The sequence below is a fragment of the Molossus molossus genome, unplaced genomic scaffold, assembly GCF_014108415.1.
Source record: "Molossus molossus isolate mMolMol1 unplaced genomic scaffold, mMolMol1.p scaffold_m16_p_9, whole genome shotgun sequence".
Lineage (NCBI taxonomy): Eukaryota > Metazoa > Chordata > Mammalia > Chiroptera > Molossidae > Molossus > Molossus molossus.
This window is the reverse complement of record NW_023425403.1, coordinates 88,292,291-88,307,261: the sequence shown is the minus strand read 5'-3', so window position 1 is coordinate 88,307,261 and position 14,971 is coordinate 88,292,291. Positions and strand designations below refer to the sequence as shown.

At 43.6% G+C, this 14,971-nt stretch overlaps 1 protein-coding gene across 1 annotated transcript in view; it reads left to right on the top strand.

The window, feature by feature from the left end:
* The window catches only part of EPSTI1 (epithelial stromal interaction 1), a 121,569-nt gene that overhangs the window by 25,713 nt on the left and 80,885 nt on the right, over positions 1-14,971 (top strand). Inside the window, exons 3-4 of the mRNA XM_036249836.1 lie at positions 12,326-12,384; positions 14,319-14,402. Of these exons, the coding sequence (XP_036105729.1) occupies positions 12,326-12,384; positions 14,319-14,402 (143 nt within the window). The remainder of the gene's footprint in view (positions 1-12,325; positions 12,385-14,318; positions 14,403-14,971) is intronic.

Genomic DNA, 14,971 nt, shown 5'->3' with positions numbered 1-14,971 from the left:
CTCTACTCTGCTTTTTAGACCTTCCAATGTGTTTTTCATTTCTGATATGTCATTTTTATTTCCAACTGGTTTATTTTCAACATTTCTATGTCTTTTTTCATGGTGCTTATGTCCTTACTCATGCTATTGAGCTTCCTCAAGATCATGGCTCTGAATTCTAGTTCTGTTAACTTGCTTAACTGCACCTCATTTATCTCATCTTCGGTAGAGGTCTCTTGTTCTTTCATTTGGCTTTTGTTTCTGTGTTTCACCATTTTGGCTATCACAGTGGGCTTTGGAGTCTGCCAAATTTTCCCTATGGGTGTTGGTGTTCTGCTGTTTGTGGCTCCCTCTCCTGGGTTTGGATGAGGCAGGGGGGACCCACTTTAACCACCACTGTCAAGTCTTAACTTTCCTCTAGCTTTTTTTTTTTTTTTTTTTTTTGGCCTGGAGGCTATTAATAGAGGTCACCTGAAGAACCTTGGTTTCTGAGTTGCTTGAAAAACTCCCTCAGGTGTTCAGTGTAAGAGGATTTCCCGAGGGTGGGGCAGATGCTGGTTGTTAATGGGCCTCAATTAGCATTTCAATGGCCGCCAGGTGGAGTTGAATCTCTGAGGGAGGGGCCACCGCCTCTCCTCACGGCCCTGGGAAGGAGTTAAGATGACCACTGTCCTGCGTGGCTGCACTCAGCAAAAGCTCTGAGCACCCTCCAAATCCCAAGTGTCCCCACACAGTTCCAGTCCAGTCTACCCTCCCTCTTCCGGAGCCCAAGGTGAGTGGCTGCTGCCAATTTAGCCTCTGTCCAGACTCTGCATCATGGAGCCGCCTGGGACTTTTAACCCAATGGCGCTGCTCCCAGCTAAGGGCAGCCGAATCTGCGGCACCAGCCGAGGGCTTAGCACACAGCCGAGGCAGTAGCAGCTTCCAGCTGAGTCCCCTGGTCCCAGACAAGTTCGCTGGTTCCCCCAGGCTGCTGCGGACCATGGGCTCCTGGCCCAGTGGGCAGATTCTTAAATCCTGTGGCCATCTGGTCCAGGTCAGTTGGGTCTTTGTCGCAGTGTAGGAGTCTTCTCATTCAAAAGCAAAGAGTGGTTGGCTCGTCTTCACAAGTCAGAGGCAGAAAACAGCATCTTTCAAGTCCAAACAGGTGAACCAGGCCGCCTCCGGCAAGAGCTGGCTAAGAAGTGTGTATGGGTTTGGTACCATGGGGTGCAGTGCAATTGTTGCCTTGTTCACTGCTCACAGGTCCTGTACTGGCCTGTATCCACGCCCATCTGGCTTCTTCACTGGCAGCAAGGGAGTGTTCCAGGGGGACTGGCATGGGACAAGTATACCTTCCCTCAGATGCTTCTGGATTACCTCTGTGATGCCCATCCTGACCTTCCGGGGATGGGGTACTGGCGGATCTATTTCGGTCCGGCTCCCGGCTTCAGTTCTATAATTATAGGCAGATGGTTCCCTGCCAATCCTGGCGGGTTGTCTTTTGCCCAGACCTTTGGATATCTCTTTCGAAGGTAAATTCCCCTTCCCTCTGTGGGCTCCCGTTGGCCTTCTTCCGCTTCCTTATATGGTCAATAGTCTTCTTCCCGGGGAACTAAGACTGTTGTGAGGTGTGAGGCGCCACCTTGTAAGTGAGCCTCTCCCGATGGCGAAAGGAGATCTGGGCTCCTGGCTTAGAAAGCAGGTCTCGCCCTGGTCAGTTTGGCTCAGCGGTTAGAGCGTCGGCCTGCGGTCCGGAGAGACCCGGGTTCGGTTTCCGCTAGGGGCACGTACTTCGGTTGCAGTTTGTCCCCGGCCCTGGTTGGTCGTGCGGGTGGCAGCCACTCGATGTGTCCCTTTACGTCGATGTTTCTCACTCTTTCTCCCTTCCTCTCTCTCCCTCCCACTCTATCTGTACAAAAAATGGAAAAATATCCTCGGGTGAGGATTAAAAAAAAAAAAAAAGTAGGTCTCGTCCCAGGAGCAGAACCAGGCACTCCGGCATGTACAGGGATTCGTGCTTTACCTGGTGGACCCCAAGTTCTAGAGTTAGGGTTTGACAAAACTGTTTGGGGCCACTAGGCTGTCTGGTGACGCCAGTGATAGAGATCTTGTGCCCTGAGGGAGGTGCTACCGCAGTGGTTACTACTGAATGTTCTGCCCTAGTATCTACCAATAAGGGGAGGGGTTGGCCCCCTACTGTCATTTGGGCCATGGGTTCATGGGGGCCAAGGTGCAGTGAACCCGGTCTCCCCTAGTCCGAGTCTAGGCCTGCCAGACCAAGGATGGTAGGCGCCTGGGTCTCAGGTCCCGATTGCCTATTGGCCTGTGTTTTCTTCTTTTGGTTGGGACATTCTCTTTTCCAGTGTCCCCTTTCTCTGCAGTATGCACATTGGTCTGGTTCCACACCCCAGTGTGTAGGGTTGTTTTTTCCTTCTGGCTGCTGGCCTTTCCTGGGTGGCAGGGGCTTTCCTAGCGCGGCTCTGGGAGGGCTGCCTTTCTCTCCATTCTTCTTCAGCCTCCCGCTCGGCCGTCTCCGCTCTGTTATTGTACACCTCACTGGCAATCTCTGTTAATTGGCTTATGTTCATTCTGGCAAAGCCCTCGAGTTTCTGAAGCTTCTTCCTAATGTCAAGGCTGATTGGGAGATGAATACCATGTTGACCATTCTCTGGTTGTCTGGCCCTTCAGGACTGAACGGGGTGTATATCCGATAGGCCTCACAGAGACGTTCATAAAAATCCCCAGGGCATTCATCAGGCTGCTGAGTCACATTGGCTACCTCTGACATGTTAGTAGGCCATCGGGCCCCCGCCTAGATTCCCTGGAGAAGGGCCCTGTACCTCTGAAGTGTGGCCCTTCCTTCTTCTGAGTGGTGGTCCCAGTCAGGTTTGGCCTCAGGTGCTGCTGCTCTTGCCCATTGGGCTGGGTCTAAAGTGCCCATGGGCACCATGGTCTCTACATATCGGTGGGCTTCCTGGAGAATGTGCCTTTGCTCCTCGGTGTTGAACAAGGTGAGGAGTAGCTGTCGGCAGTTGTACCAGGTGGGGTGATGCGTCTGCATGATGGACTCCATAAGGTCAATCAGGGCCTGGGGTTTCTCCAAGTAGGACGAAGTGTGGTGCCTCCAGTTTAAGAGGTCAGTGGTGGTGAACGGTTGGTAATAAACGATGGTTTGTCCTGGGTGCTTGGTACCATTTGGCTCAATTTGTAGGGGGGCCTGGGTCTCCCTGAGAGGAATCTGGAGTGGCTGCCATTGCTGGCACCTTGTCAAGACCTGGGAGTCCGGGGGCGCTTCTGAGGCTGGTGTTGACGAGACAGATGATGATGGAGTTTCAATTTGGGGTACCTGGGGCACCATCTCAGGCACATATTGGGGGGTAAGTGGACAGGCAGTTCTTCTGGGTCGCCTTTGAGAATGGGGGGTTGGCATGCTTCCTTAGATTGAGCCACAAGTACGTGGGCAGGGACTGCCCGCGTTTGGCAAGGTGAGGTCTTTTACTTTGTTCCAGTTACCCCTGCCAATTTTGGTTCTTCCCAGCACAGTGTCGGAGCCACTTTGGCATGTCCTGAGCTAGTTCCTGCCATCTATCTATGTAGATGTACTGGTCTGGGTGTCCTGGCCTCCCTGTTACTATCAGATGTACTGCCTGTATGATTCCTAGATTGAGGGTTCCCTCCTGGGGCCAGCCTACCCCAAAACTAGACCATTCAACTGAACAGAAGGTTTCCAACTGGCTCGGGGTCATGCTCGGATCCTGGCCCCGGAACTGATCAAAATTCTGCAACATGCAGTCGAATACTGTTGATGGGCCTCCTCCCATGGTTTCTCCTCCGAAACGGTGCAGACAGACAAGGGATGGGGATTTTCGCCCGCCTGGCCGCTTCCCTCCCGAGCATTTAGGTGCTTTGGCAGGTCAGTACAAACCCCTGACTCAGATCAGGTTTGCAGGGAGGGACTGTGTCCCCCAGAACCTGATATAGCCCTGATTCGTATAAGGTTACCACGGTCCCGCAGGTTGGGGCCACTCAGACTCCGTAGGTTTGCACCGGTGGAGCCACACAGACATTCACACTCACTCACACACTGACATTCAAATGGGTTTAAACATTCCCTCCCATTAGGGCTTGCCCTACCTGGTGGCCGCAAGGCCTGAGATGTGATCAGTCCCTCCTTCCTCCTCAAGGGTGGGCCTGTACTCGGGCTCCTGGTCCCCGGGGCACTCACCGGTCCTGAAGCTGCACAGTCCCTGAAGCTGGACCCAATTGTTTCCCCTGGCAGCCTGGATGGGGTGTGAACCTCGCCGACAGCTGGCCGTGGAGCTAGAATGGGCAGGGGCCAGAAATAACTGGGGCATGCTTCCCTCCATCACAGGCTCCACGGAGCACCTTCAGGGCCACCTCACTGGTGGCAGTCGCCTGCTCGTGTGAGTCATTTCCCGGTCAGGGAACCAAAATGTTATGAAAAAGACTCAGACTGAACACTGGAGGAAGCGAAGAGGTTCCTTTATTCATGCATGCAGACCCAGAGGAGGCAGTCTCCAAATTCTGGGCCCAGAGCTGTAGGGCGCGCCTAGCTTTATAGCGGCTGGGCGGACATTCTTTAGACACGAGAGTGGTAAGCAGCTTACAGAGAAGCAGGAAGTGAAAAGGTCTGGTTATCTCTAGGAGGCAAAAGGGTCTGGTTATCTCCTGGGAAGCAACAGGGTCTGGTTATCTCCTGGGTACTTGCCTTTTCTAAACTGGGGTTTACTTCCTCCATCAGTAGCTCGAAGGCCTGAAAGCCAGAGAGCTGGAGGCGGAGATGCCACTCCTAGTCTCAAGGCCTAAGATAAGATCGCGGTCTCAGCCCCACAGGCAGTCAGATAGTTTCAACCCTCCTTTGCCCTTTTGCTTTTCTATTCAAGAAGACTCTCAGTGAATTGGGTGATGTCCACCCACATAAAAGAGGGGTATCTGCTTTACTCGGTTTATTGATTCAAATGATAATCTCCTCCCTTAATCCCTCAGATATTTAAGCAGATATTTGGGCATCTTGTGGCCCAGTTAACTTGACACGTGAAATTCATTATCACACCTGGCCTTTTAAAAAATGTCCCTCATGAAAGGAAGAAAAAAGTCAAAGTAACTGATTAGATTATAGGCATCTAAAGAGACATCTCAAACCACAGGAGCGTATAGTCCATGATTGGATCCAGAATGAGGTGGGGATAGGGAAGAATATAAAAAATTAGAGCAAGTCAGAAATTTAAATATGGACTGAATATTTTAGACAACACTATTTACTGTTAATTTCCTTGGGTGTGATAGTGTTATTGTGTTTAAGGAGGAGAATGTCTTCGCTCCTAGGAGGTACATGCTGAAGTATCAGGGACGATGTGTCATGACGCCACAGCTTACTCTCATATGGTTAAGAAAACACAAAGAGGAGAGAGAAAAGCAAGTGTGGCTACAGCCCGGGGACGTGCCTGAACAGGAACCGAACCAGCAACCTTTCGGAGCAGAGGACAGTGCCCAGCCAACTGAGCCACACTGACTAGGGCAGAACTGTGCTATTTTTTATAGGGGAAAAACTATTTAGTAATCTTTAATGAAATATTATTTATCGATTCCATTTTGTTTCAGTGATTTTATTACTCCTCGGACACAGAACAAAGAAAAGAATCAGGAACCTGGATATAGATGTGAGAGCCAGAACCAGGGATGTAAAAATATAATCTAAAAAACTAAATTACAGATATTGTGGAAGAAGATGCAGCAAAGGGTTTTGTCCTAACATGAAAAAGGAGATGTTCTAGTGAATCAGAGCTAGAGTCTATTACTATATGCATAAAATAGAAGTCTATTTATATTATATGTTATATATAACTATTATAAATACAACAATAAAGAGATATCCTTAAATAGGTGTCTTAACAGATGACCTTATTTATTTGTTTCTGTCCTATAAAATAACTCTGAAGGTAGATAGTCTAGGGCTGATTTAGTACAAATAGTAGGAAACCATAAGGGAACACTTATTTCCAAGCATTGCTCTAGTTTAAGAATTGAGGAGTATCAAGTATAAGAGCAGACATTGATCATATGATCACACTGTCTCTGGATTTTGGTAATGCAAATGGGTTATTTAAAGAAGAAAATGTAAATGTAGTCCACATTCCTGTTCAGAGTACTGATTTTAGAGAACTATTAGAGTTTTCTTCTGGATATTGTTCTGTGCAAAGTTTTATGTTTTACACTTTGTACATCCTGCAAGATTGTTCACAATAGTAAACAATTATTAGTAATAGTGAGTAATTATATTACGGTGCATCATGTCATGAAATATTATGAAGCTATTTAATATTAAGCTTGTTACATGTATAATTGGGAAACCACTTATAAATGAAAGCAGGATACAAAATTGTACTTAAAATATTATTGCAACGGTTCAATAACATGCACAGAATATAGATTGGGCTGAAATGTACCCAAATAAAACTTAATTGCAATCTCTGAAGGGTGGGATTATGAGTGACTATTAAATGTTTTTAAAATAATTTTATGCATATTTCTATGACTATATGTTTCTTTAAAATCAGAAATAAGTGGTGAATATCATTTTTAAATGTTCTATGCAGATATTTAGATATAATTTCCTGTATCTTGCATTTCTGAGTTTTGCCTTTAAGTTACAGATAACTTCAAGGAGCTTTGCTTAAGACATGTGTATATAATTAGATCATAGCCTATTAATAGCCAGGTTTTTATGCAAATGCTAATTTTCTTATTTAGTCTTTCTTTCTTTCTATCCTCATCTGAGGACATTTTCATTTTCTCATTTTTTTTGTTCAGATAGAGTGGGAGGGAGAGAGAAGAAGAGAGAAACATCAATGTAAAAGGGACACACTGAGTGGCTGCCACCCACACGACTCAGCCAGGGCTGGGGACAAACTGCAAAAATACTGTTCTTGATCTGTGGTTGATCAAAGGGCTGATTGTTCTTATTGAAAAATAGAAACAATATAAGTGGACCTGTGTAGTTTAAACCCATGGTGTTCAAGGTTCAACTGTGTATACCAAACCTGTCCTAGTGTGGAGTTACATTCATCAGAAAAAAGAGATACTTTTTTCCTAATGTACCTAAATTTACCATGTCTCACTACACCATGGGCCTGCATGGGAATCCTGGTATGGATGTGTGTGTGCGTGTGTGTATTTCTTAAAGGCATCCCATGAACAAAGGCTCTGGTGACCTGATGATGTCTTGTTTGTTTATCTTTGAGCTCTGGGTGTCTGTCAGCCCTCAGGGTGTCTATTCAGATCTGTAAGAGAAACTGAGTTACAGAACTAACACATCAGCTTCTTGGGTGTGCAGACAATGTTTTGGGCTCTGCACCTTCTGAAACAAAAGAGAAGTCATGAGCCCTTGCACACTGGAGATGTGGATGCTGGACCAGGGCTGCTGTAACAGCAGCTGAGAGGTCAGGGGTGATTTACTCGGCCTGATCTTGTCATTTTACGTTTCTCTTGGAAATGTGGTGTTTATAAAAGAATGTTTGGAAACTTGAATGCCTCAAAAGCTTTGACTTATGTAAGCTAAAAACAGTAAGCTTCAGATTCCGGCATTGAAGATAATCTAGCAAAAACCAATATGGAAAGCCTTATCTAGGAAATAAATCTCTATCTAGTGCTTTTGATTAATCAAAAATTCTTTTTTTTTTTTTACAGTTTCACCCAAGGACAAGATTTTCTAAAAAATCTCAAACTAATTTTTTATAGGACAGTTGACTAGGTCTACCATTCTACTTGAAATATGTTTGTAACAGTCTTCTACCCCTTTCTGAAATTTTGTTCTTGACTGTGTTTTTTTTTTTTTTTTTCAGTCAACCAGTATTGTTCTTAATTAGAAATTTAAATTACATCTGCAGTTTGTACACACCAGGGGATATATTTATGTGATACTTTTAGTCAAACTAAGATATTTTCATAACTTCTACATAACATTTTTTTCAGAGAGTGCTTATTGATGAGACTTCATAGAAATTGTGCAAGGATGTATGCAAGGAGAGCAGATGTGTAGTCAGGAGAGACCTTACAAGGAAAACATTTCTTGAATATATTTATTTATTTTAGTGTGACGCAGGAAAAAAAATTTTCTTTTTATGCTATTCTTTTATGTATTCTCCCTAAGTATATCGCACAGATAGGTGCTGTTGCAAAGTGGGCACAACCTTACACATTGAGATATTTCATTAAATTTCAATGAGGCAATTAAGGAAACTCATTTTCAAAGATATACATTTATTTCAGTAGCTTGAATGTTGCTTAATCAGGAAATGACCAGAATACTAAATACTAAAAGGTAGGTTGAGCTCGGGAGATCAGCAGCTTTGAGAGTCAGGCTGCTGAAAGGGAAGACAAGGGGGTTAGAGCGCAGAGGCCCTTGCTGTGGGTGGAAACTAATTGGCTGAAAGCATGAATACGTTACATTTGTTATTCACGTCAAGGCAAAGCTGAGAGAAGAAGGACGAATACTTGTGTCTACCTCCCCCTCTGCCATATGATATACAAAATAAAGGCGGGTCCTTAGACTTCAGCTCTTCTTCTTAGAGCAGTAAGAGGAACAGAAGCCCAGTTCCTTGGCAGCGTTTCTGTGACCTGTCAGATTTGGCGTCCTCAGCCAATAAAACACTGCTAAGAGGGTTGCTAAGAAATTCTCCAACAGAAGAACATTTATTATTACTGGGATCATTGTCCTTGAGCCTGGGATTGTGTTTAAATGCTTTCAGTGAAAAACCTCTGATTTCAGGGCTAGACCAGTTTTTCCCTCTTTTCATGGGCCTGTACTGTGCTGGGTACCTGTAACCTTCACACATTGACCACAGATTGACCCACAGCCCTGTTCCCAAGACTAAAGATTCTAGTATGATGTTATCAGACTTGAACTTGATCAGACTCAATATTGTAGAATGAAATCTTTTACAAATATATTAGTGTTACTTTCCAAACATTTTGCAAAATTTTTATAAGAGAGACGCATGGAACTTGGAAAATTCTGTACAACGCTGCTCTCAGCAAAGTCCTAGCCAAGGAACACTTCTTGCCATTTTTGGACCCTGTCTTTTAAGCCTCAGCTTGCATTCTTCTCTGCAGTTTTCCACCCCTCAGGGTCTCCGACTCTGCTCCCCCTTGGATCTCTCCGTTTTGACACTGGTTTGGACAACCTCGCGGTGTGCGCCAGTGATTTCACAACTTGTTCCTAACTAAAGCATAAGCTCTGTCAAAGTGGTTGGTGCTGGTTTTGGTGTTGTCCCTAACACAACAAGTGCATACAGGTGCACAGTTAAATTAAGGACATTACTTTGTTTGGAAGTCTATCAAGAGGCTGAAGTTAAGGATAGTCACATATTATGTTTTCTACATTGAGTCAGCTTAACGGGTCTAAGTCAAAAGTCCTGGGTTTGCTTCTCAGCACTGTTGCTTAATTAATCTCATGATCTTTGGTATATGTATCTTCGTCAGTGATTTCTTAATCCCCAAATCTCCTTTCAATCTAAATGTTCAAAGTCAACTTGATTGATCTATAGCAGTGGTTCTCAAAGTGTGGTCTCCAGATCAAGAACACCAGCATTACCTAAAACTATTAAAAATGCAAGTTATTCCCTGGCCGGTTTGGCTCAGCGGTTAAAGCATCGGCCCATGGACCAGAGAGACCCAGGTTTGGTTCCCGCTAAGGGCATGTGCCTCGGTTGCAGTTTGTCCCTGCCCTGGTTGGGGTCGTGTGGGTGGCAACCAGTTGATGTGTCTCTCACGTCAATGTTTCTCTCTTTCTTTCTTTCTTCCTCTCTCGCTCCTGTTCTATCTGAAGATAAATGCAAAAATGTCCTTGGGTGAGGATTAAAAATAAAGCAAGTTGTCAGCCCAGCTGGGGGATTCAGTTGGTTGAGTGTTATCTTGTACACCAAAAAGGTCATGGGTTCAATTCCTGGTCAGGGTACTTACCTAGGTTTCGGGTTCAATCCCTGGTCACGGTGGGTATAAGAAGCAACTGATTGATATTTCTCTCACACATCTATCTTTCTCTCTCTCTAAAAGTCAATGAAAAAATATCTTTGAGTGAGGATTAAAAAAAAAAAAAGCAAATTCTCATATTGAATCAGAAACTGTGTTTTAACAAATCTCCCAGGGGCTTCTCCTGTGCACTAACATTTAAGAACTGGTCTGCAGTATAGTCAAGTCCCGGGTATAGTGGGAAGCTCCATACCACAAACTTAGTGAACATTCAGGATTGTGCCATCATGGTTGACATTTAAATCATTATCTCGTGTTTCATCTTTAAGGCTCTGCAGAAAGGCTCACTATTTTTCTAGGTACTATCCACAGAGTTGCAGCTCTCAGGCTCCTATAAAGCGCTGGCAATTGAGGAGTGAAAAATTTTTCTTAGGGTGAACAAAGAATGTGCAGTGGACAAGGGATTAATTTCTAGCAGCAGCCTCCTGATTTTGTATTCATAACGTTGCATGTATGCTAGGCTACACATGCAACATCTGCTGATATACATTAGGTAATTGGGCATCCAGCAGCCCCATTTGTATGCAAAGGTAGTGCACACCTCCCATTTAAAAGTCTAAAATTAAAGCCCTGTTTGAAGCTGGCCGAAGGCTCTCTGCTAGGAACATAAATAGATAAGGAAGAAATGGCTTCTGTTAATCAGCACTTTTGGCCTCTACTGTTCAATCTTTGCTAATTTGTCCTTTGGAATTATACATTCTGTGTTGAAGAGAGACTTCTAAGAGTATCTTTTTTTTTTTTAAAGAAAACCTACATTTATAAGCTGATTGTGTTTATCCATAACATTTCCCCTAACAGCATAACCACATGTATGCTGCAGTCTGTTGCTGTGCTATATTTTTGCTTTATGATCTATTCAAACTCATGTAGGACCACATGGATCATCTCAAAGAAGAGACACCCAGCACAGACTCACAGGCTGGGTGTTGGCATCATTTCATTTCAATTCAGCCCACATTTGTCAAGTAGCTACATTGTACCAGGCGCCGTGCCAGGGGCTGGGCATAAACAGATCAATCAAGCACAGTTTCTGCCCCCAAAAGCTTACAATATTTTAACAGCTTCTTGATATCCCAGAGTTGAATATTTTTGCATAAATGAAGTCTTCTGTGATAATCCCATGAATTGAAGCGACTCCTTGCTTCTTTGAACTTCTGATTATGCTTAACCAATGTCTCAAGGAGAAAGAAGGATCCATGCCTGGAAGAGGCAGAACTCAAAAGCGCAATACTGTTGGCCACTCAGATAGGTCATCAAGAAGAGATGGCTGCACTAATTCACACCTCTTGTTCATTACCGTGTTATATACAATAGCCAAGATTTGGAAGCAGCCCAAGTGTCCACCAGTAAATGAGTGGATAAAAAAGCTGTGGTGCACTTACACCATGGAATACCACTCAGCCTTAAAAAGAAGGAAATCTTACCTTTTCTGACAGCATGGATGAACCTGGAGAGTGCTGTGCTAAGTGAAATAAGCCAGTCAGAGGAAGACAAATATCATATAATCTCACTTATATATGGAATCTAATGAACAAAATAAACTAACAAACAAACCAGAAACAGACTCATAGATACATAGACCAGACTGACAGCTGTCTAAGGGAAGCAGAGTTGAGAAGCTGGGTGAAAAAGGTGAAGGGATTAAGCAGCAAAAAACCTCATAGATACAGACAACAGTATGGTGATCACCAGAGGGAAAGGGGAGGAGGGTAGAAGAGGGTAAAGAGGGGGTAAATGGTGACGGAAGGAGACTTGACTTGGGGTGGTGAACACACAATGCAATATACAGATAATATATTATAGAAGAGTACACTTGAGACCCATATGATTTTACTAACCAATGTCACCCCAATACACTCAATAAAAAGTAATGTAAGAGGAGATGGCTGCATTGTAAATGACCCATACTCCCAATTTATGGAAACACAGAATGCATGAGTGTTTCTTGTGCTTCCAGTATGGGTTGCGTGGAAGAGAATGCCGATCCAACGCCACCTCAAAGGGGCCCGCCCATGAGCATCCCCTGAAGGAATGATGGATCCCTGCAGAGTTTACCAAGACCCACAGTGAAGCAGTCGCTTGTCACTCCTACACTTGCTTTGTATTCCACATTGGGCCACGTGCTTTGTTTTACTGTGACAACTGGATTGTAAGCTTCTAGAGTACAGACCTGGGTCTTAAGATTCTCTCCCATAGTACGTATTTGATGGTGCTGGCAGTAAATAGAGTGTCTTAGCAGGAATAATGCTTGGTGGTTTATAGGCATTAGTAGTTTCTCATGCTAATAAGCAATTTTTTTTTCTCTTCATTCTAGCATAGGTGCATACACCTTGATAACACCAAATCAAAACCGAAGAAATCAGATACAAAGGAGTATGTATATTTATTTAAAATTTATAAAGCTTCTCATTTTCTTATAGAGGACAATTGATTTGCTTTGGTCTGAAGTATTTTTATTCTCTGATTTGAATATACTCACTAGATCTCATCAAGTTTTTTTTTCTTTATTTAACTTTAGCAGTTTTAGTTATGCCTTTTAAAGTTATTCTATTGTTAATGCTTCTAAACTCGTTTCTCTATGTTAGCAGCAGAGCTCAGAACACGACTGTAAATCTCAGATTTTGGTTGGGCTCAGTTTCACACCTATTGCCAAGCGACCTATCTCTATTCCTTAAAATTGGGCTGACTGCAGATATTTTTATAGGACTGAATATGTTTGAAGTAGACAAATTATATACTTGAAATAATTATGTACTTGAAATAATTTGTCTCTTTCTTGGTGTGTTTTATCCCTTCTTAATGGAATTATTTTTAAGCTTCTGTGCTCCCATAATTTTGTAACCAGCACAGTCTGCTCTCAGTTATTTTTATTTGTGTACAGTATGTAAATACACTTCACATTGTTGATAGTTTCTGCAACTTCAAGCAAAACAACATATAGTAAAATACTTCAATGTTCTTCTCTAGAATAAAGCCTCTTTGAGGACAGGAACCACAATGTACTTGTTTTTGTGTTTATATCTGGTGGGTATGTAAGATATTTAATTGAAATTGTACAGTAAAATGAATGCTGTCACATATTTATTTATTTTTTTAATCTTCACCAGAGGATATTTTTTGCCATTGATTTTTAAAGAGAGTTGGTGGGGGGAGACACACACACACACACACACACACACACACACACTGATTGGTTACCTCCCACATGCACCCCAGCCAGGGGCCAGGGATCGAACCTGCAACTCAGGCATGTGCCCTTGACCAGGAATCGAACCTGCGACCCTTCGATGCACGGGCTGACACTCTAATCACTGATCCACACCAGCCAGGGCAATGCTGTCATTTAAAGTTACAGCATTATACAGTAGAGTTCGAAGGAGAACTAAATTTAATTTAATTCATAAAGAAGTTACGAAGCTTGCTCATGTCAAGTTGTGGGACTAGCAGTGAGATTCTTTATTAGATCTTCGTAGGAAATTTAATTTTATGACTAATTAGGGCACAACAGGAAAGCAAGCTGTAAAGGGACGCCCCCAGACCGGTATCCTCCTGGTGGTAAAACTGGATCAGTGCAGAATAGACAGATGCTGCTATGCAGTGAGTGGCCACTGCTAGCAGTTGACCAACAGAATCCCAAATGTTTTGGCATCTCACAAGCTTTCGATTTAGATACTTAAACCTCAGTGTGATCTGGATTTTTGAGGTGTTTCGGAAAGTTTTCTCTCTCTAATAATTAAAAAATATTATAAATGGACATTTGGAACAATCAGGTCTAATGGGATTCAGCATGTTGTAAGTATGGAATTAGTATCTCTGGCGCCCCCTGCTGTCACTCAGAGTTATATTTGGGGAATGAACACTTCCAAGTGCCAGGAACCAGAGCGGGGTTGCTCACCTACAGTGACAGAGCCCTTATGCCCTATGGTTACAGTTTAAATAAAGAATATGGGTATCAGAATGACCTGGGGATATATATTTACCTACATGTGGAAAGTTCTTATTGACATGAACATTCTAGTTTTGCACACATTTTTTTAGAATGGGAATAACAAAACTCCTTTATTTTAGTAGGAGTTCAGGCTGTTTTCCAGATTTGAACTTCCTATGCAGAGAAAATGCCACAGGGGTGGGCCCAGGGTGACTCCAAGGGGTTAGGCCTGAGTGGTGTCTTTCTTTCCTGGATGTCTCATCCACCCATGCTTACGTGTATTTAATTGCCCTCTGATGGTTGTATTTAATGCCTTAAGGGGACCAGTTCATTTTAATATTCTAATAATTGATGATTTTATATTTCTCACTTGGCTTAGTTGCTGAGAAAGAGCTGGAGAACCTGGAGAAATGGAAGGAGCAACATAGAGTGAAGCCAATAGACCTGGCACCAAGGCAGCTAGGTAAGTGAGCAAAGTGCTCGTCTGAGGAGGGAGGACAGGGCATGCGTGGATCCCGTTAGTGCCACACCTAGCTCTGTCTCTCAGTGTACCTTACAGATGGCTGGGTCACTGTGCTTCTTGGAATGGAATGCATTTAAAATGGAAACAGTTAAGGACACAGGTATATCGTTGTTTCTCATTTTCTGCAAGTAGCAAAAGTATGATGCCACAGTTATGTGGGAATCAAGTGATGACTTAATTACCAAATAATTTAGAGCCTCTTAAATGATCAACTCTGAAGAAATCTTCCCTGGGCACTGCATATGCCCTGTCATAGCACTAGTCAGGATGGGAGTAAACGCCATCACAGCATATTAATCACAGCACTTAAATGCTAACGGGAAAAATAAAATGAATGGAGAGTCAATTCCAAAACTAAGATGGGAGTGAGCTGGGGACCAATGGAAGGTGTAAAGAGAAACATCGCCTCTGTTTTCATTCTACAGACAGAGACCTCTGGGCCTCTGACACACATGCTGCCCGTGTGATGAATGGTCTGGACTGCATTTGCTGGGCGTTTGAATCTTCCA